Here is a 19,988-nt window from a genome sequence, read left to right as displayed (position 1 = left end):
AACTACAGCTTGCTCATAGTAAGTGCAAACAAATTACTTTTACGCGCAATAGAAATAGGATACTCCAATCATACAATATTGGTGGTCAAGAACTAGAGAGGGTTTCCAGTATTCGAGATTTGGGCGTACTTTTCGACGAAAAACTCGTTTTCGACGAGCACATAGAGAAAATTTGTACGAAAGCTTACCAGATGCTCGGCTTCATACTGCGTGTTAGTAAATGTTTCAATAACAAACTTACTTACATGACTCTCTACAAAACGTTAGTGAGATCTCAACTGGAGTATGCTTCCATTATATGGAACCCTTTCTATGCCGTCTACATAAACAAACTAGAAAGTATACAAAAAAAAGCCCTCAAATCGATCCATTACCGACTTACTCGGTCCAAAATGAGCTATGAAAACCTGATGTCTTTATATAATATACCTAGTTTAGCTTCTAGACGTGTAATAGCAGATGAATTAATTTTATATAATATTTGCAACAACCATTACGATTGTTCAGAACTGGTAAATGAAATTAACTACCTAGCTCCCCATACAACAACGCCACGCCGTCCTTGTAAATTATTCTATGTGTCTCGAGCACGCACTAATTCTGGTCTTCGAGCACCCATACATCGAATATGTCAATCACACAACGAGAGGTTCCTGTCGATAGACATATTTAAGAACAAAAAAACTATGTTTAAAAAGGAAATATCCAAGCATATATTGTTAAGTTAAGGATATGTTAGTTATAATATACTCATAATTATTTTTATTTTTTGGTATCACGAACTTTTTTCAATATAAATATGTGTCTTAGTGGTAAACGTTTAGGGTAATAAGCTTACTATGTATTACTTGTTTTTAATTTATGTTTTGTAAAGTTTATTACTGTTGTTTGTCCTAATAAATAAAATAAAAATAAAATAACTCATCTTACGTTGGAGGACCGTCTTTGTAGTTGACACGTTCAATTTTAGCACACGAGATTGTGAGAGCCGACCTTGTGTCAATCAATAAATTGGTACAATGAGCCCACTTATGGATAATTGGATTGTATGATGCGTGGCTCCAAGATAGATAGATCCATTATGAAGTAAAGGCATAGGTAATCGCAGTCAACGACCGCTGTACAAATTATATTTGATTTATGGGCATCTATCCCAACTTTGGGCTGTTAAATTTGCTTAGACAATGTGGTATGCAAATACAGTGAAACCTGGTTAAGTGGGACCTGGATAAGTGAGAAACCTCCATAGCTGGAACTCATGCTGAGGTCCCAACACTTTGGCACTGAATTACCTCTGTTAGTGGGACGAGGCAAACCTCTATATCTGGGATTTGTTCTTTCGATTTATCATCATGGTTACCTCTATAACTGAGACAGCGAGTAAATTTTATATGCATAAACCTCTGTAACTGAGATAACATTGTTGGTTTTACTCATTCTTATTCTACCCACAAATTCCACACGTAATTCCAAGTACTTAAGTACAAATTTTGAGCTTCAGTTCAGTTCAGTTCAATGTATTTATTAATCAATTACCTTCAGTTTAAGTTTTGCTTTACTATCATACAGATGTTTAAATTTGAAAAATGCCAAAAGCAAAAGCTGCAATCGTTGCGTGTTTTGAAACTATACAAGGCCAGAACGCACCCATAGTGTACTAGCACTGTATAGTTTCAAGTGAAAAAATATATTATTTTACTTGAAAATATACACGATTTGTGCGTACTAGTCGCGTATACTTTCAAGTTGGGATTTACTGAATCGTTCTTGAAAATATACATTGCTATTACGCACATTGCTTGATTGGCGTACTTGTCGCATATAAATTATACCTACATGCTGATTTACTTAACTATTTCGGTAAATTTACATGACTACAATTTACTTGTTTTGCCTGTCATACCTATAGAATGTTAATAAATAAAGATGAAAAAGCTCTAATTTGATTGATAAATTGATATTTATAGCAATCATACTTGCAAGTAAGAATACTAATATCTTATTATTTCTTATATGAATTAAGAGTAATACCTACGACACTCACGAGCAATAAAACAGTCCCAGTGTCGATATAGCTCCTGAACGGAAAAACTAGTTTAATGACGCCGTCGGCAATATTAAAGTACCTACATTTAACAGCGCATCAAAATTTATAACCAACTAAAAACGTAATGTTTTAAAAAATTGGGTCATTTGGTGTTGACTTTTTGCTACTTGGACTTATTCATTGCTCGTGAGTGTAGTAGGTATTACCCTATAGACCTATTACAGACATATTTTTCATCAAGTTTTGAATTCACCGTAATTGTCTTTTATGAATTGTTCTACACCCTCTTCTGAGATTATTTTTACTATTAAGAACAGTTTAATTTAAATCAATTTACTTTTTAACTGTACGATGTAAACAAAAAACACGTTACGAAAACAATGCCAAGTGCGGAATGATGAGGCAATGTTTAAAAAGCAATAGACTTATTACTATTTCGCATGAAAGAAAGAGAGAGCAACAATTCAAAAGGGCTACCTGGTAACTAATCACGTATAGTTTCAAGTGCTTGCATTGCCGCTTGGCACTTGAAAATATACACGATTAGTACGCAGGGGTAACTGCTGCAGTATATTTTCAAGCCATAATTTTGGCCCAACTTACTTGAAAATATACGCGATTAGTGCGTAATGGCCTTGTATACTTTCAAGTAAATTATGGCACCGTTTTAATTTGAAACTATACGTGAGCAGTCCCACCCTCTGCGTTCTGGCCTTGTATAGTTTCAAAACACGCGCAATCGTTATCATTACGTGAAAAACTGAATTTAATATCCGTTTATGAAAGTGGGAAGACACGAGAAGAAATTTAGAAGTTTGTGCTGAATTTTAATAAATGAATAAAAATTATATATTAAATTAATTTTATTTAATGATCGCACCTGTATATCTGAAATAACCCGTATTCTCACCTCTATTAATGGAACCCTCTGTAAATGAGACAGATATTTATTTATACATGTATATCTGAAACACTGGGTAAGTGGAATACCTCTATAAGTGAAACGATATTGCAGGACCCTTGAAGTCTCACTTAACCAGGTTTCACTGTAAATGCTTTGTTACGGCAATATTAATATGTACCATAACATTACGACACTAACAAATAAACATTGATACAAGATACCTGCTCCAAGTAACCAGTTTCTTATCTATCACCTATCAGTCGAAACCAACTACCATAAAAGCATTATTAAGCAGGATTAGTTATCTCTCTTTGTATTTTTAAGCAATATTCAGCATAATGTTGTTAAATGGTCCACATGAATGACTAAAGCCATATATAGAGTATTATTTCTATGATACACCCCCTAAAAGTCGTAGTAACAGGAAGTATTTTTATGCCATAGTGATACAAAGTACACCTACTCACTAACCCAACCCCACCAGCGATACCCGTCATGGAAGAGGCTCATCATTGTGATTGCCTAATACGACCTAATGTACTTGTATGCACTGTATTAACTGATCTCCATCCTGTGCCAATTCTTATCTAGGCCAATCCAGGGCATGCGTGGCATATCCTGCCATCACATCCCCGATCCCAATTTAAGTTATTGCTGTACCAGTTGTACACGGATATCATAGTCATTCAAATTGATTGCAAAGATTTATTAAAATACATAGATAGCCGGACTAGTTATGTACTTTTTAAGTAGTTGCTGTTTGTGTCTTACTGCAAGGCAAAGGCCATTAAATAGATTGTATGATATATTGTCAGATAGTAATATTCTCATTACTATTCACTAATCCCTTCTATTATAGCAAAGTTGCGAAGGTTGTAACATTCAGAACAGTTTCAGTATTTTGCGTATGACTAATAGGGCACAAAAGTTATCGCAATGTTTCGTATTAAAACTGTTCATTGAATACCCAATTGTTCAGTGTTCAGCCTGGGCGGATGTGCAAAAATAAATTATTATCTGCACACTTATTATTATGTTAAAGAGAGCGAAGCATGGGTACATCGATTTGAATGCCATTTACATACTACGTCACTGAAATATTCTCCATCAGTTAAACCAACGACGGATACTAAATTTGACTTTAACTTATGCATAAGAAAATTTTGTTTCCTTATTAATTGATCAACTATTGTTAAAATTACATAATAAATTTATACAATTAATCTGCTAACGTATAAAACTATAACGTTTAGCAGTAAAACCTATACTATAATATATTTCTGTAGCTATTCAGGGACCAATATTTTGAATTAAATAACACCAACAAAACATAACCATATTTTTTCCCCACAGAGGAGAAAGCAGAGCCAGAGGAGCCGTGCGCGCGGCTGCGCTGCGAGACGTTCGACATCGAGCGGGTTTTACAAAATGGCGCCCATCTCATGGGGTCTGAAGGACACGAATATGATCTGGACGAGGAGTCTTTGACTGCTGCAGGTAAAGGTTTCGTTATATTTATGTAAATATGACATGCATAATAATAATGCATTGACTTGAAATGTACAAATATAAAAACTGTCCGTTGCAACATACCATAACATATCAAACGTAATCTATTTGTAGTAAGTATAGTGTAAGTAATTTAAAAACCTTAAAAAAATATTGCCATGAAAGTGGTTGATAGTTTAACGCTTCTATGAATGCAGAACCGACCATGTAGATAGAACAGCCCTAACTCTTACCCTTGCTCACCAAAGAGCCTCACTGCCGAGCTAACTAAATGATTATAATGTATTCATTATTACAGATACAAAAGAGCGGCTAGCGAAGCAGCGTCAGCAGCTGAACGCCCGGCTCGGGCTGGACGTGGCGTCGTCGCTCGGCGTGGACCTCAGCGGCGTGTACACTAATGAAGACTTGTGCTGTCCTGTTACACCACAGACCACCAAGGAACCTGTGCGGGTAAGATATATACATTGTTATATCTGTCAGATACAAAGGAGCGACTATACTGTATCACGGGGTAAGACATCTGACAGGACAGCTGAACGCGATTTTTTTTATTCTGATTTCATTTTCGGGCTTAGATATACAATGCTGCACATTGTGATTTGTACTTTTTACACATTGCTGATGCCGTCAAATAAGATCATTTAACGTGTAACCAATGCGCAGAAACTTTAGGTCCTCTTGGAGTGGTCGAATTTATTAAAACTGATAATGTTTGTTTGGTGCGTTCCATGCTGGTCGGCGGATATTCTATTCATAAATGAAACATGCCCTGGCCAAGTCATTCTGACGGTTTTTGTATTTCATGCTAACATGTTTAATACCTTCTCCACAGAGATCCATCCCAGTGCAAGAGCTAGTGTCCACCCCGTGCTGCAAGCCTCTAAGCTCTCGAGAGATGAACGTGGCGAAGCGGCGGGCGCGGCAGGCGGCGCTCAGCAAGCAGAAGTCACGGGAGGCGGAAGACACCCCGCCTCCGCCTGACAGGAAGAAGCTGAAGCTGGAGATACAGGATGACTTCTTAGGTGGGTAGTAAATAGTTAAATAGAAGTTTTCAGACACACGGTCGGTTTCAGAGTAGTTAGTAGGGAAGAAAGCGACTATGTGGAGTTGTGGCCCCGAAGGTATGTAATATGACTTTGACTGTTGTCACTATTCCAGCGATACACATGCATATTTAGCTTTTTGCGTGTAGTTGCCCCACCTCCCTTGACATTTCCCGCGACTACCTACTGTTGTGTCGGGAGACACGCGGAAAGACGAGTCGCTTTACAATTTGTCCGTTAGCGGCTATTTACAAACACATTTCAAACAAACAGCACATATTTAAAACACACACCTCATTTTCCATCTAAGGCTGACCACAGACACACAGACTACGTGGAGTTGCTATATTCAACTGCATGCAGTTATATAGTCGACATTTTGCAGTCATGATATCGACTGCATGCAGTTGCTGATGGAACTTCATGCGATTGTTGTGGTGCCGTCTGTCTGATTCTAACCTAACATTCCATCCCTCTCACTCCGCAGCGGACCCATCAGCCCCGACCCCCGACTGCGATGGCACGTGGGGCTCGGCGCCCTCGTGGCCTCTTGAAAGCTTCAGTCTAGCACTCCAAGGGGCACTGTTCAGTGGAGCCTGGGAGGCAAGACACGGGGCGGCGAGTGCACTGAGGGAACTGCTGAGAGCTAATGTCTGTCGGAGCGCCGGGTGTAAGGCAGGGGATGACGCAGAACAGGTGAATATTAATAATTTATTTAGTACACCCGCGTCTAAACTGAACGCCTAAAGAATTAAGATTTAGTCGAGATATATGCTTATATTTCTTCTAATTTGTTTTTCAGATGGAGGAGCACCATCAAGAATGGCTGGAGGATTTAGCATTGAGGCTTATCTGTGTGCTGGCGCTCGATCGATTCGGAGACTTTGTATCTGACCAGGTAAAATATCACATATTATCGTGTTTGTTAAAAGTTTTCCTGTGGTTCTTGGTAGTTTTTCTATCCCATGAGAGCTTCCTGTATACATCTCAAATAACATTGCAGAAGATATCAGAGCGTTTATTTACAGGAAAAATTTGCATTTAAATTTTATTTTAAAGCGAAATGTTCATCCTGATGTCTTATGAGTTGTTGGAGTGTTGGCGATCACTGATAAAATTCCTCTCTTACCATCCAGGTGGTAGCCCCAGTCCGGGAAACCTGCGCACAAACCCTCGGCGTGGCCCTGTCCAAGCTGCGCGCGGGGAGGGTGTCCCACTGCGCGCGCCTGCTGTCGCAGCTCAGCCGGCACTGGCAGTGGGAGGCCCGCCACGGCGCGCTGCTCGGGTTCAAGTACCTCATCGCTGCTAGACAGGTGGGTGTTGGCTGTTGAGCGTGTAATGTTGTGAAAGTGCTGGTGTTGGCTGAAAGGGGTGGCTTTAAGCTGACTATAGGGTGTTGCAAAAGTGGGGTGTTAGCCGAAAGGGGTAGCTTAACATGTCTTCCTACTGTGACTTTAATTTGCCAGAACATCTTGGCAGATTTTCAATAATCATCTTCTTTTCCGTCACTACATTTTAAAAACATGCTTATAGAATAGAAACAATCCACAATAGGCGTCCTTATCTCTATGAGCGATATCTGAACAGGCAACCTTGAAGCATGGTCATACGTATTGGAAATTCTCTTTGACGGAACCCAACAATAAATAAAACCTTGTTTTCTCACAGGAAATAGCGCTCGAAAGCGGCGCGCTAGAACACCTAATCACCGGTCTAGGCGACATGGCCGAAGACGTTTCGGCCGTGGCGGCCGGCGCGCTGGTCCCGGCCGCGGCTGCGTTAGCCGAAGCCCGGCCGAACGCGCTCAAAGACGTCGTGAACAGACTCTGGCAGTTGCTGCATGAGCAAGATGATTTGGCGTCGCCGGCTAACTCTTATATGGCTCTGTTGGCCGCCCTGATGACGCATCCACAAGCCGCTAAGCAGTTGCAGTAAGTTTTGCTTTCACATTATAGTTTTTCTTCGCTTTATAACTTAAAATTTTATGTCATGAAAAAAAAAACATACATGCGATACAAGTCCGGAAAGCGGGTCGAGTGAGCATAGTGTTTGCACGACATGCAGTGGAGATATATTTTTTTAATAAACACGATCCAAAAAAAAGTTAACCGACATTTCACCGTCGCTAGCATTTATCAGTCCTTACACAAACACAAAACACAAACCACTCTCATGAACCTCTTCAACTGGGTGTACCTACTCAGATAAGTACTTTGTCCACAGCCCAATAGATCTAGCAGACGTGCTGCCTCGAATGTGGCCGTACCTCGACCACTCCACAAGTTCCGTGCGAAAAGCGACCTTACAGACGCTGCGCACGCTCACACGCCCTCTAGTCACCGAGCCAAAGGAAACACAACCTCAACCCGCAGAGAATACGGCCGAGAATGGCGTGGAGTACCTCGTGTGGACGCCGGAGCTGCTGCAAGAAGCCATGAGATATATCTACCAGAGGATCCTGTTTGAACACGTGCATGACATTCAGGATATAGCTGTCCAAGTAAGTAATGATTCGCTATAAGGAAGTTATAGCCATTTTATAAATGATGACTTTTTAGAAATGTTTCATGTTTTAAATGCGTATGACATTTCCCTGAGTTGCAAACATGCTGCCTCTATTTGCCGATATTAAAGAGAAACTTGGGCTGCGTTTTGCTGCGTGTACTAACTTATATAGAAAACTGATCAGTTAAACTCCGTAGTTACCATTTGTACAGCCACTTTATCACCCAAATATTCCCAACCCTATGCCGATCTGCGTTTCACAGGGCCACAGGATACCCATACATTTTACCGATTCTTCTTCCCAGGTGTGGATGAACTTGGTCCGGCACGCGCCGTTAGGCACGGCGCTGCTAGCCGCGTGCCCCATGCTGGCGCGCTGGCTGTGCCTCGCCATGCAGCCGGCGCGCATCGCCGTCGACACGGACCTGCTGCTGCAGCCCCCCACCAAGGTACACGCACTAGCACTAGCTAGGAGGGGGGGTGAACTAGCTACTACCAAGTAGTATAAAAGTCTTGCAAAGGTGCTGTCAGCGTAGGAGCCGTTCGACAGTGGAGTCAATATTTACTATGCGATGGATTAGTACAGTTTTTTTGATATTTTATTAAATGTGAAATCAAATAAACAACCGTCTGTTATTTCTCAGGAGCGTCGAGTGCGTCCCACTCTTCAAGGCGACGCGCTGCCGCCCGAGGTGCGTCCCACGGCCAAGCTGTACCTGGGCGGCGCGGAGAGCCAGCCCGCCGCCGTGCGCGAGCGCAACGTCACGCGCGCGCGCTGCACCGCCGCCGACGTGCTAGGTAGGTGTCCCACGCCGGCCCGAGGGGCGTCCCACGGCCAAGCTGTACCTGGGCGGCGCGGAGAGCGTGCTCACTTATTAACTGTAGGCTTAGTACAGTTAGCTGCACTTTTGTACCCTGACAAACACTACTGCTGCGTAACTACACGTTCTCGACTCTCAAACGCCTGGTTCTTGTGTGTTGTGACCTTTGATTTGACAAGGTAGAGGAGTGTAGCTACTTGTGCAGCTGCCCTTTTTTTTTCTAAGTAACTGAATGTAAAAATAGTTATCTGTACTGGTTTTTTTACCACTTTAATTTATATCGTTATCCGCAGGTTATCTCTCCTGTTACTTGGTGCAACCAGCGCCGGGCATAGAGTACAAGTCTGAAGACGAAAGTCCCATCGATTGTTATGTTAAGGTATGCTAATTACCCTCAAATACACTTTTATTACACATTTACTTAATCTAATTAATAATTAGAATGTATAACAAAGCTATAATTTCAGCATCAGCTAATAATCGAACCAGTATTGTAGCCAAATACATCGATCACTAAATAACAGGGTGTTTGTTTTGTTATTTGCAGGTTTTAATAGTATACCTCCGCTCAGGAAGTGCCCTCCAAAGGCTCGTAGCCAGTCTAGTCATATCGTCCTGGGCGAGACACACCCTCAAAGAGAACATGTTCCCTCCAAGCTTAGCCAATCTCACCAACGGAGCCTCGACCAATGGCAGCGCGTCGTCACAGAGTGACAAAGAAGGCAGTAGTAACGAGGATAGCGCGAAAGAGATGGCTATATCGAGATTAGCTCCGCCCCTGCTGGTGAATACGCTGCATGCGGCGTTGAACCAAGCGCTGTATTATGACGAGGTGGCGTTAAATTGTAATAGGTATGTGTTTTGTAAGGTTTGTTATACGTATAGAGAAGTATTTTTTTATGAATAATTGAATGTTAATGTTAGAACGATATTGATTAAAAATGTTTCTTGACAGAATCCTTCAAGAGGCTCGAGATTTATTAGCAATGATGAAACACTACAAATTACCGGTTGACGGTGAAGAATTTAACAATATTTTGAGGCTAGAACAAGTAAGTTCAACTGATACATATTTGTAGTATAGAATTGTAAAAACAATGTGATTACTATACCCCCTTATTCGTAGAAAAGTTATAGGACGTGTTAGCTATTGAACTGTTTTGTCCCTCTCTGTCAAAGGACAAATTGTTCTTTGACAGAAAAAAAGACCTATAATATTTCTATGAATAAGGGGGATAGAATAATGCTATATCTACATATTTGTGTTAGAATATCAGTTACAAAGCTAAACCAACATGCTTACCTCAAGCGTATCAAGAGTTACAATGGAACTGCAACTATGTACTCAGTACTCACTATCCTCAGGTGATCCACATGACGACCGTGACCAAGCCGATGGTGGCGGCCATCAAGCTGAAGCGCGTGCAGACGTCTCTGGAGGAGCGCCGGGTGAAGCTGCACGCCGACGTCAACCAGTGCGCCATGGAGCAGGCCACTTTGAACGTCTCGTGAGTTGAACACCATGTATCTTCAGGTGATCCACATGACGACCGTGACTAACTGCCAGTTTCTTTAACTCTATCTACCGCTGACTGGTAGTTACTTTCATACTATTTTCACACATTAAGGCCCTGTTTCACAATGTCTGGTTAGTGTTAGGCTACCTGTGAGATAAAATAAATGCTGTCACTGTCAAAAAAATAATAACAGAGAGTGACAGCATGTATACACGCCACTGACCAGACATTGTGAAACAGGGCCTAAAAGTTACAACCTGTCAAAATCGTATGAAAGTAACTACCAGTCATCGGTAGATAGAGTTAAATGTAGAAATTGGCAGCAAGCCGATGGTGGCGGCCATCAAGCTGAGGCGAGTGCAGACGTCTCTGGAGGAGCGCCGGGTGAAGCTGCACGCCGACGTCAACCAGTGCGCGCTCGAGCAGGCCACTTTGAATGTCTCGTGAGTTGAACACCATGTATCTTCAGGTGATCATCACATGACGACCGTAACTAACTGCCAGTTTCTATAACTTTATCTACCGATGACTGGTAGTTACTTTCATACTGTTTTGATACTTTAAGTGCCAATTTTTCCATAGTGGGTTAGAGCATAACCAGGGATTATTGCTTGACTTTTAACACATCTGTTAAGAATTTAATATGGAGATGACGTCGAATTGATCCACCTTCCCCTGGTTACGATCTAACCGACTATGGCGAAATTGGCACTAAAAGTTATAACCTGACAAAATCTTATGAAAGTAACTACCAGTCATCGGTAGATAGAGTTATAGAAACTGTCGGTAAGCCGATGGTGGCGGCCATCAAGCTGAAGCGAGTGCAGACGTCTCTAGAAGAGCGCAGAGTGAAGCTGCACGCCGACGTCAACCAGTGCGCACTGGAGCAGGCCACTTTGAACGTCTCGTGAGTTGAACACCATGTAGATTATATTCAGGTAATCCACATGACGACCGTGACTAACTGCCAGTTTATATAACTCTGTCTACCGCTGACTGATAGTTGCTTTCATACTACACTCATGTTGGATATTCATTTTCTAACTAGACAGCGGTGGACACACCTTATAGACGAACATCCACTGCAGGCTAAACTAAGTTAGTTCGCATAGATGAGCTTGTTTTTCATACATCTGCGTCCACCGCAAAGTATGCACTACATATGTATGAAAAACGAGAGATATTGATGTGCCTTATTATAATAATAGGCCTAGATATCATCAATGTCATGTTAGTTTCAATATAATAGGGACAACAACATAGATTTTCCCATAAATGACCGCATTTAACCGGCCCACTGGCACTCCAACGTAGACTCTCATTTTTACTATTATCAATTTACCATCAACCCCTCTCCACAGAGTGCAAGCAGCGCTGGCCGGCGCCGCGACGCACCTGCACAGCCTGCCCGAGAAGCTGAACCCCGTGGCGCGCCCGCTCATGGAGAGCATCAAGCGGGAGTGCTCGCAGGTTTGTGGAAGATTGTAGTGTAGATCCAATAGTTAGCCAGCCGCTCACTCCTCGTTGAAACGAGTCACAAGTTATGTACCAGATCACGTGTCATGCCTCTTAGGTGGACATAGCACAATAGATTGCCTGGATCACTGGTAGAATCCGCACCACTGGAGTCTCACGGTAAAATCGGGAACTATAGAGCTTCCACTATGTTATTGTATTTTTGACGTTCCCTTATGTCTGGTAAGTAAAGTTGGTTTTCCTTTGCAGTCGTCAAATAAGTATGGGATTTCAAATGTCTAAAAACCAATAATATAATGGACAGAGTATAATCTGCCTATTGACATTTAGTTCTATGAGTATGAGTGCAGCCAAAGAGTAAACAATACTACATTGAAAATAATGCCGAGGCTATCGGGCTTCAATCTACGTATCCCATAGAAAAATATCATTGACGTTGCGACACCTCATCTTCTGCAACCACATGGCGTCTGCCGCCATTTTCCACATTTATTCACACTCTCCACTCTCTACCCTCAGGAGTTGCAGCGCGAGGCGGCGGGCGCGCTGGCCGTGCTGCTGCAGCAGGCCGCGCGGCGCGACGCCAGCCCTAACGCCAAGATACTCGTCAACTTGAAGGCGTTCCTCAGGTAACTATATGTGCAATCTCTCCTCTCTACTCTCAGGAGTGCTGTTGCAGCAGTCCGCGCGAAGAGACGCCTGCCCCAACGCCAAGATACTCGTCAACTTGAAGGCGTTCCTCAGGTAACTATATGTGCAATCTCTCCTCTCTACTCTCAGGAGTGCTGTTGCAGCAGTCCGCGCGAAGAGACGCCTGCCCCAACGCCAAGATACTCGTCAACTTGAAGGCGTTCCTCAGGTAACTATATGTGCAATCTCTCCTCTCTACTCTCAGGAGTGCTGTTGCAGCAGTCCGCGCGAAGAGACGCCTGCCCCAACGCCAAGATACTCGTCAACTTGAAGGCGTTCCTCAGGTAACTTTGTGTACTACATTGCAGATAATGTAAGACATGTAAAATTTTACCGTGATGACAATATCGGGAGACACAAACACACTATATGTGCTTCTTAAAAATGGCGGGTATGTTGCATTTATGAATGCATTAAAAGAGAGGATTTGGACAGGACAGCGTCCTTGCTGCAATAGACCAACGAGCGGCATTCCACCCGCATTTCCCCCAGAAACAAAAAGTTACTAAAATGCAACTATCAGCGCTGATCAGGAAGCGGCTTTCGTCTACTTCAGGTACTACCAAAAATAAGGACCCATCCAACTATAACTTTAATTTGTAATGCGAATAAATATTTTTGGATGTTTAACAATAAATACAATCTACCGTATTCTAGATGTGACCCGGACTTCACGCCCCGCATCAATCTGACAGACGCGGGCGAGGAATCTTCTACTGGAGACTCTGGCAGTGGCGACAGCGGCGGAGAAGGCAAGGCGGAAGCCACGCACTCTGGACCTGCTAGTATGTGTATTTTTCGAAATTTTAAAATAGCATTTACATACGAGTACATACATAAATATTTATGTTTACGAATGTAATCGCTAAAGGGGTAGTCTGAGGTGACTCGCAAATGAGACACCCTCTTTTAGCTGTACATTTATACTCACGTGATAGGTCGCGAGCCGTATAGCCGTTTTTGAATGAGTACAATGCACTGAAGTTGTCGAGTAAGTGGGCAACCCGACTGTCAGATGTTTTCAAGCTGCCCGAAGGCCTCTGACTAGGCTTAACGACTGCTGCTGAAGCAGCAACCGGGACCCACGTGATGGGTCGTGGTAAATGTAAAAATACCAAGCTAAACCCCCCACCCCTGAGTCTAACAGCGTCATAAAACTTTCAGTGGACAAGTACAGCGGCATCCTGACGCTGTACGAGCAGCAGCGCGAGGCGGAGAAGGTGTCCCCGCGGCGCGGCCGCCCGCCCGCCGTCAGCGACATGGGCGTCGACGCCGCCCTGCTCATGGAAGACGAGGTATGAACTTTAGGGGGTTTTGCTGTGGTGCAATGTCGCTGTGATTGTATGAATTAAAAAGTAGAACATAAGAATAGCCTCATTAGGTTATTAAGCGCAGGTCTTGAAAGTTTTATATTTAAAAAAAATTAACATGAGGAAATTTCACTCCTATGGCCAGATTACTGGATTAAAAAACTGCTTCTTCATAGTAGTACTAGTAGTAACTTTCAAACACCAAAATGTAGGTACTGAGTACAAGTTGTTTCCATAATGTATTGTGCTCACCATGTCGTTTACATACAACGAGAACGGCACTGATAAAATTGTACACTTGGCCCTATGCATAGTAACTACTGATTGTAACTAGACATTGTGCTGTGGATTTGTGAATTAAATAAAACGAATATCCCTGCTTACAGTCCCAAAAGCAGCACCGCATCCAGCGGCGCGGCGCCACGCTGGCGCTGACCAGCCTTACAGCCCATTTCGGAGCCTCCCTTCCCGAGCGCCTGCCGCGCCTGTGGGAGTTCATCAGCCAGCCCTTCCTCACCGTCATGGGCGACCAGGGTGAGTGTACTGCACTCCTGGCTCCTCATCATCATCATCACCAGCCTCGCTGCCGGCGCGCCGCGGCTGTGGGAGTTCATCAGCCAGCCCTTCCTCACCGTCATGGGCGACCAGGGTGAGTGTACTGCACTCCTGGCTCCTCATCATCATCATCACCAGCCTCGCTGCCGGCGCGCCGCGGCTGTGGGAGTTCATCAGCCAGCCCTTCCTCACCGTCATGGACGACCAGGGTGAGTGTACTGCACTCCTGGCTCCTCATCATCATCATCATCACCAGCCTCGCTGCCGGCGCGCCTGCCGCGGCTGTGGGAGTTCATCAGCCAGCACTTCCTCACCGTCATGGACGACCAGAGTGAGTGTACTGCACTACTGTGGTCTAAGGCTGAGTCTATGACGCCAGCTGGCGGAGTGGTGGCGCCACAGACGAATACTCTAGTATTTAGTCTGTGGAGGACATTTGTACGTAATTCTCCGCAATAGAGTAAATAATTCTAGTGCGGGCCGCTGGTGTAGTGGACACGGCCTAACTCTCTGCCCTCAAAGTCACATGTCAGTTGTGAGTCATGTCGCAATAAATGTAGTGACTGTTTTTTAATGAATTCTACTTGTTCCACAGAGCTGGACAGCCAAGAGGCGGAGGCGGCGGAGGAGCTGGTCTCGCGGCTGCAAGTGTTCGAGGTGGTGTGCGCGCACGTTGGCGACACGCTCTGGACGCACATCGCGCACGGCGTCAGCTCACTGGCCGCGCTCACTAGACACAGGTGTGTGTGTGTGTGTACCCACAGAGCTGGACAGCCAAGAGGAGGCGGCGGAGGAGCTGGTCTCGCGGCTGCAAGTGTTCGAGGTGGTGTGCGCGCACGTTGGCGACACGCTCTGGACGCACATCGCGCACGGCGTCAGCTCACTGGCCGCGCTCACTAGACACAGGTGTGTGTGTGTGTGTACCCACAGAGCTGGACAGCCAAGAGGAGGCGGCGGAGGAGCTGGTCGAGCTCACTAGACACAGGTGTGTGTGTGTGTGTGTACCCACAGAGCTGGACAGGCAAGAGGCGGAGGCGGCGGAGGAGCTGGTCGAACTCACTAGACACAGGTATGTGTGTGTGTGTACCCACAGAGCTGGACAGCCAAGAGGCGGAGGCGGCGGAGGAGCTGGTCGAGCTCACTAGACACAGGTAGGTATTGTTTATAGCATCGACGGTTTTCATGCTTCTCCCAAGAAACCCTAAAAGACTCAATTTTCAATTTACGTAACGATTTTTAGGCACCACAGAACAAGTGAAACTTGAACTGCTAGGTTTATAAAGACAACGGACAACGAACAAAATTCAGCGTACAACATCCTATTCAGAGATAAAAAGGATTATACGTAACTTGGTATGCCTAATGATAGTAATAGTGTGATGTTTTTTTTCAGATTCACAGCAGTGAGGCACATGGCTGCGCGCGCGCTGGCCGCGTTCGCGTGCCGGCAGCCCACGCCAGCCATGAATGTGGTGGTCCATGAGGTAAGATGCATTTTAAGTTTAAATTACCTATATTGTTTATGTGTGTTATGAAAGCACGAGGCGCAATAGTATTTTACTATCAAAAACTGAAATGCTCTCAATACTCAATCATTTATTGCATCCATAAGTTTATTTAGAATCCGGCAATAACTTAGGTTTTGAAATACAAAGACAAAATTATTTAGCTCTATATACTTAGATCTTCAATATGTATACTGTGGAGAGCATAAAAACAGCCTGAGTGGTGGTCCATCTTGCGAATGGCGGATTTATTTTAAATGTCAGCATATAAAAAGCTTTTGCGTCAAAATAAATGACCCCTATTTCCCTGCAGCTACTGCCAACCCTAGAGTCCGTCCAATCGGCTCGCGCGCGCTGCGGTGCGGCCGAGGCCCTGGCTAGAGTTGTCGAGGCGTTGAAACTGAGAGCTGTGCCCTATATCGTGTTGCTGCTTGTGCCTTTGTTAGGTGAGTAGTACTGTGCTATGTAGTGTCTATAATTTATAACAAGATTCTTGGGCTACTCCTTTGTCAACGGATATGTTATGTTCTAAATGTACCAACCAACCAACTGTAAATGTAAATGTAAATAAAAATGCGCTCTTCCCGCGTTGCTTATAAAAATGGCGAACGGATTAATGCTATCTTGACCGTACCGTGCGTAGTATTTGTGATGAATATCACAGGATTAGAAAGGAGTCCTAGATCAGTTAGCGGTTCAACCGATTAGATAAATAAAGACAGTAGACTATCCAATACTACCCATGCAACCTGACAAACGCTACCTCTATCTTATGCTACATACCTACTTAACTATTACCTACCTACTTCCAGGGCGCATGAGTGACCAATGCGAGCCGGTGCGAGTCATGGCGACCCGCTGCTTCGCGTCCCTCATTCAACTAATGCCGCTAGATGGCGCTGTGCCCGAGCCAGACGACCTGTCGCTGGAGCTGCAAGCAAGGAGGGCGCACGACAAGAAGTTCATAGAGCAGCTGTTCAACCCAAAGAGTATAAAGGACTACAAGATACCGGTGGCGGTCAGCGCTGAGCTTAGGGGGTATCAGCAGGTTTGTTTGTGACACTATAGCTATGATTTTATTTATGTACAGGTTGTTTCACGAAAAGGACGACATCATAAGCGCTCCGTAAATGTTTATGCCTATTAGGGGTCAAGTGAGTGCCGCTTTCCACACTTGCTTCTTCCACCCTTTACTGGCCACCTGTCTATGATCGTCAGTCCAGAAGGCGGAGGGCATCCCACGCTACGATTGCCTAATCGTCAAGTCCCGCAAAAAAATCGTTTACCCGTCGGGACACAATTCTTCGAATATATAGCACTCTGTCACTTCAGTGTGCAGATTTTAAAGAGTAAAGAAAATATCTATCTCCCAACAGGCGGGCGTAAACTGGCTGCGCTTCCTCAACGAGTACAAATTACACGGGGTACTCTGCGACGACATGGGCCTCGGCAAGACTCTCCAGTCCATCGTGGTGGTGGCCGGCTCGCACTACGAGCGCGCGCGCGACTACGCCCGCTCCGGCGCCGCCGACCGCGCGCCGCTGCCCTCGCTCGTCGTGTGCCCGCCCACGCTTACTGGTCAGTATACTCTATGTTACACTAAATTGTAAATATGCACTATATCCAGCTAGGAGTAAGGCAGTATCACGGATTACGCCGTGCCAACCAGGGTGCGTTTCCTATAAGAGAGAAGTATTAAGCGCCACCATTTTTAGATTTATTGCGTTATTATTGCGGTATCATGGATTACGCCGTGCCAACCAGGGAATGCACAGTAAGAGGGAAGAATTTAGCACAATTTTAGGTCCGTTGCTTTATTATTGCGTTAAAACGTACTGTGCTTGTGGTACAGGTCAGTATACTCTATACTACACAAAATATGTTCTAAACTCGCTAGGAGTAAGCCAGTATTACGGATTACGCCGTGCCAACCAGGGAACGCACAGCAACAGAGAAGGATTTAGCGACACCATTTTTAGATTCATTGCGTTCCCTGGTAGTAAGATGGAAGGATTTAGAGCCACTATTTTAGATTCGTAGCTTTACTATTGCGGTAATACCTACTATGCTTGTGGTGAGATGACGACATGGGCCTCGGCAAGACGCTCCAGTCCATCGTGGTGGTGGCCGGCTCGCACTACGAGCGCGCGCGCGACTACGCCCGCTCCGGCGCCGCCGACCGCGCGCCGCTGCCCTCGCTCGTCGTGTGCCCGCCCACGCTCACTGGTTAGTATAATAATTATAGAAACTGAATTGAACCAAACCCAGGCAGGGTTAAGACAGAATCATGGATTACGCCGTGCCAACCAGGGTGCGTTTCCTATAAAGCTGCGTACAGACCGGCCCAACGAAGGCCAACGAACGGGTTTCGTTGGCCTTCGTTGCTGCAATCTGCCCTGTATTATGTATGATAAATATCCATCGTTGGGATAACCGTTGTCGTTCGTTGGGCGTTCGTTGGCCCGGTGTGTACGCAGTTTAAGAGAGAAGGATTAAGCGCTAGCATTTTTAGATTTATTGCGTTATTATTGCGGTATCATGGATTACGCCGTGCCAACCAGGGAGCGCACAGTTAGTGAAGGATTTAGCCCCACCATTTCAGATTCATAGCTTTATTATTGTGGCAATACGTACTATGTTTCTGGTGAGATGACGACATGGGCCTCGGCAAGACGCTGCAGTTGATCGTGGTGGTGGCACTATACTTTTCATATTACTAGTACAAGCCTCTCCTATACGAAAAGGACCCTTCTTCTTTTTATAGTACTCGTATGTAGTAAATAGGCCATATATCTGTTAATTTCTAGCGTAGCCATTACTTTTAAACAACCTTCCTTGATAACTTATTCCCTTGATTACAGGCCACTGGGTGTTCGAAGTGAACAAATTCATCCCCACCAAATACCTCAAGCCGCTTCAATACGTCGGCCCGCCATTTGAACGCGAACGCTTACGCACACAAGTGAAACATTACAACCTGATAGTAGCTTCCTACGATATCGTGAGAAAGGATATCGACTTCTTCAGTTCTCTCAAGTGGAACTATTGCGTGTTGGACGAAGGACACGTGATTAAGAATGTGAAGACCAAAGCGTTTAAGGCTATCAAGCAGATTGTAGCCAATCATAGGCTGATATTGTCCGGGACGCCTATACAGGTAAGCTAATTCAATATAAAAAAGAAGATTTTCCTTAATAAAATAATATATCCAGCCAAAATGTGACTCAGGGGATCAACCAATTTTGTTTTCGGCTTAGTATACCACTTTTTCAACACTCTTTATTCGTGTAGACTTTGTTCAATATAGCATGAGCCCTAGAACAGTTATCAAATTGGCTTGGTTATCTTTTACTAATTTTCAAAACTTTATTAACCGGGCATAAGGATCAGACAATCAAAAGTATAAAAAAAAGTGTAACAGTGAATCCAATTAATTCAATACAATATGCAATAAATAAAATATAAATAAATATGTGGGGACATCTCACACACGGCCATCCGACCCCAAGCTAGGCAGAACCTGTGTTATGGGTGTCGGACAGCTGATATATCTACACAAATACATAGATAGATAGATACTAAATATAAATATCCTTCCTGCTACAACCCCCTTCTCCCATCCACAGAACAACGTGGTAGAACTCTGGTCCCTGTTCGAGTTCCTGATGCCGGGTCTCCTCGGCACGGAGCGGCAGTTCAGCGCAGAGTACGCGCGGCCGATACTGGCGGCGCGCGACCCGCGGGCCCCGGCCAAGGCAGTCACGCACGCGGCGCGGGCCAGCCAGGCGCTGCATAGACAGGTAAGCTTTAATGTTGGGGGATATGTGTGAGTTTACATTGAGTTGTGAAGCCACATATGCATCAGTCCAACTCGACAGCTGATGGCGCTCTCTAGAGCCGGTCAAGGCTGTCACGCTAGCGGCGAGGGCCTGGCAGGCGCTTTATAGACAGGTAACCTATTGATGATAGTATGCTCCACGACGTGTGTTTGGTAGGTCCTATAATAGGTGTGAAATACGTCAAAACCAGTCGACGTCATTGGTGCGCTTTGCTGCTTGGTCGCGATTGGTATATTGCAGCATTGAAGCGTACAATCTGCTGAT

General features: G+C 44.4%; 1 protein-coding gene across 4 annotated transcripts in view; it reads left to right on the top strand.

The window, feature by feature from the left end:
* The window catches only part of LOC105384578 (TATA-binding protein-associated factor 172), a 54,716-nt gene that overhangs the window by 9,608 nt on the left and 25,120 nt on the right, over positions 1-19,988 (top strand). For 2 of the 4 annotated variants that reach the window (XM_048627053.1, XM_048627056.1), the window contains 26 exons: positions 4,305-4,448; positions 4,759-4,913; positions 5,296-5,485; positions 5,994-6,202; positions 6,309-6,404; positions 6,643-6,819; positions 7,175-7,437; positions 7,730-8,006; positions 8,317-8,460; positions 8,656-8,809; positions 9,126-9,211; positions 9,380-9,684; positions 9,788-9,884; positions 10,198-10,340; positions 11,711-11,819; positions 12,345-12,454; positions 13,173-13,300; positions 13,680-13,810; positions 14,212-14,359; positions 14,976-15,120; positions 15,774-15,864; positions 16,199-16,331; positions 16,698-16,933; positions 17,262-17,463; positions 18,747-19,042; positions 19,512-19,685. In XM_048627053.1, the coding sequence (XP_048483010.1) occupies positions 4,305-4,448; positions 4,759-4,913; positions 5,296-5,485; positions 5,994-6,202; positions 6,309-6,404; positions 6,643-6,819; positions 7,175-7,437; positions 7,730-8,006; positions 8,317-8,460; positions 8,656-8,809; positions 9,126-9,211; positions 9,380-9,684; positions 9,788-9,884; positions 10,198-10,340; positions 11,711-11,819; positions 12,345-12,454; positions 13,173-13,300; positions 13,680-13,810; positions 14,212-14,359; positions 14,976-15,120; positions 15,774-15,864; positions 16,199-16,331; positions 16,698-16,933; positions 17,262-17,463; positions 18,747-19,042; positions 19,512-19,685 (4,343 nt within the window). Of the gene's footprint in view, positions 1-4,304; positions 4,449-4,758; positions 4,914-5,295; positions 5,486-5,993; positions 6,203-6,308; positions 6,405-6,642; positions 6,820-7,174; positions 7,438-7,729; positions 8,007-8,316; positions 8,461-8,655; positions 8,810-9,125; positions 9,212-9,379; positions 9,685-9,787; positions 9,885-10,197; positions 10,341-10,682; positions 10,793-11,146; positions 11,257-11,710; positions 11,820-12,344; positions 12,455-13,172; positions 13,301-13,679; positions 13,811-14,211; positions 14,360-14,975; positions 15,121-15,773; positions 15,865-16,198; positions 16,332-16,697; positions 16,934-17,261; positions 17,464-18,746; positions 19,043-19,511; positions 19,686-19,988 lie in introns of all 4 variants that reach the window. The other 2 variants (XM_048627055.1, XM_048627054.1) reach the window with 2 other exon arrangements.

This window comes from Plutella xylostella, chromosome 17 (assembly GCF_932276165.1).
Source record: "Plutella xylostella chromosome 17, ilPluXylo3.1, whole genome shotgun sequence".
In the NCBI taxonomy this organism is placed as follows: Eukaryota; Metazoa; Arthropoda; class Insecta; order Lepidoptera; family Plutellidae; genus Plutella; species Plutella xylostella.
Note: the sequence above shows the minus strand (reverse complement) of the source record. Positions and strands in the feature narration are given on the sequence as shown.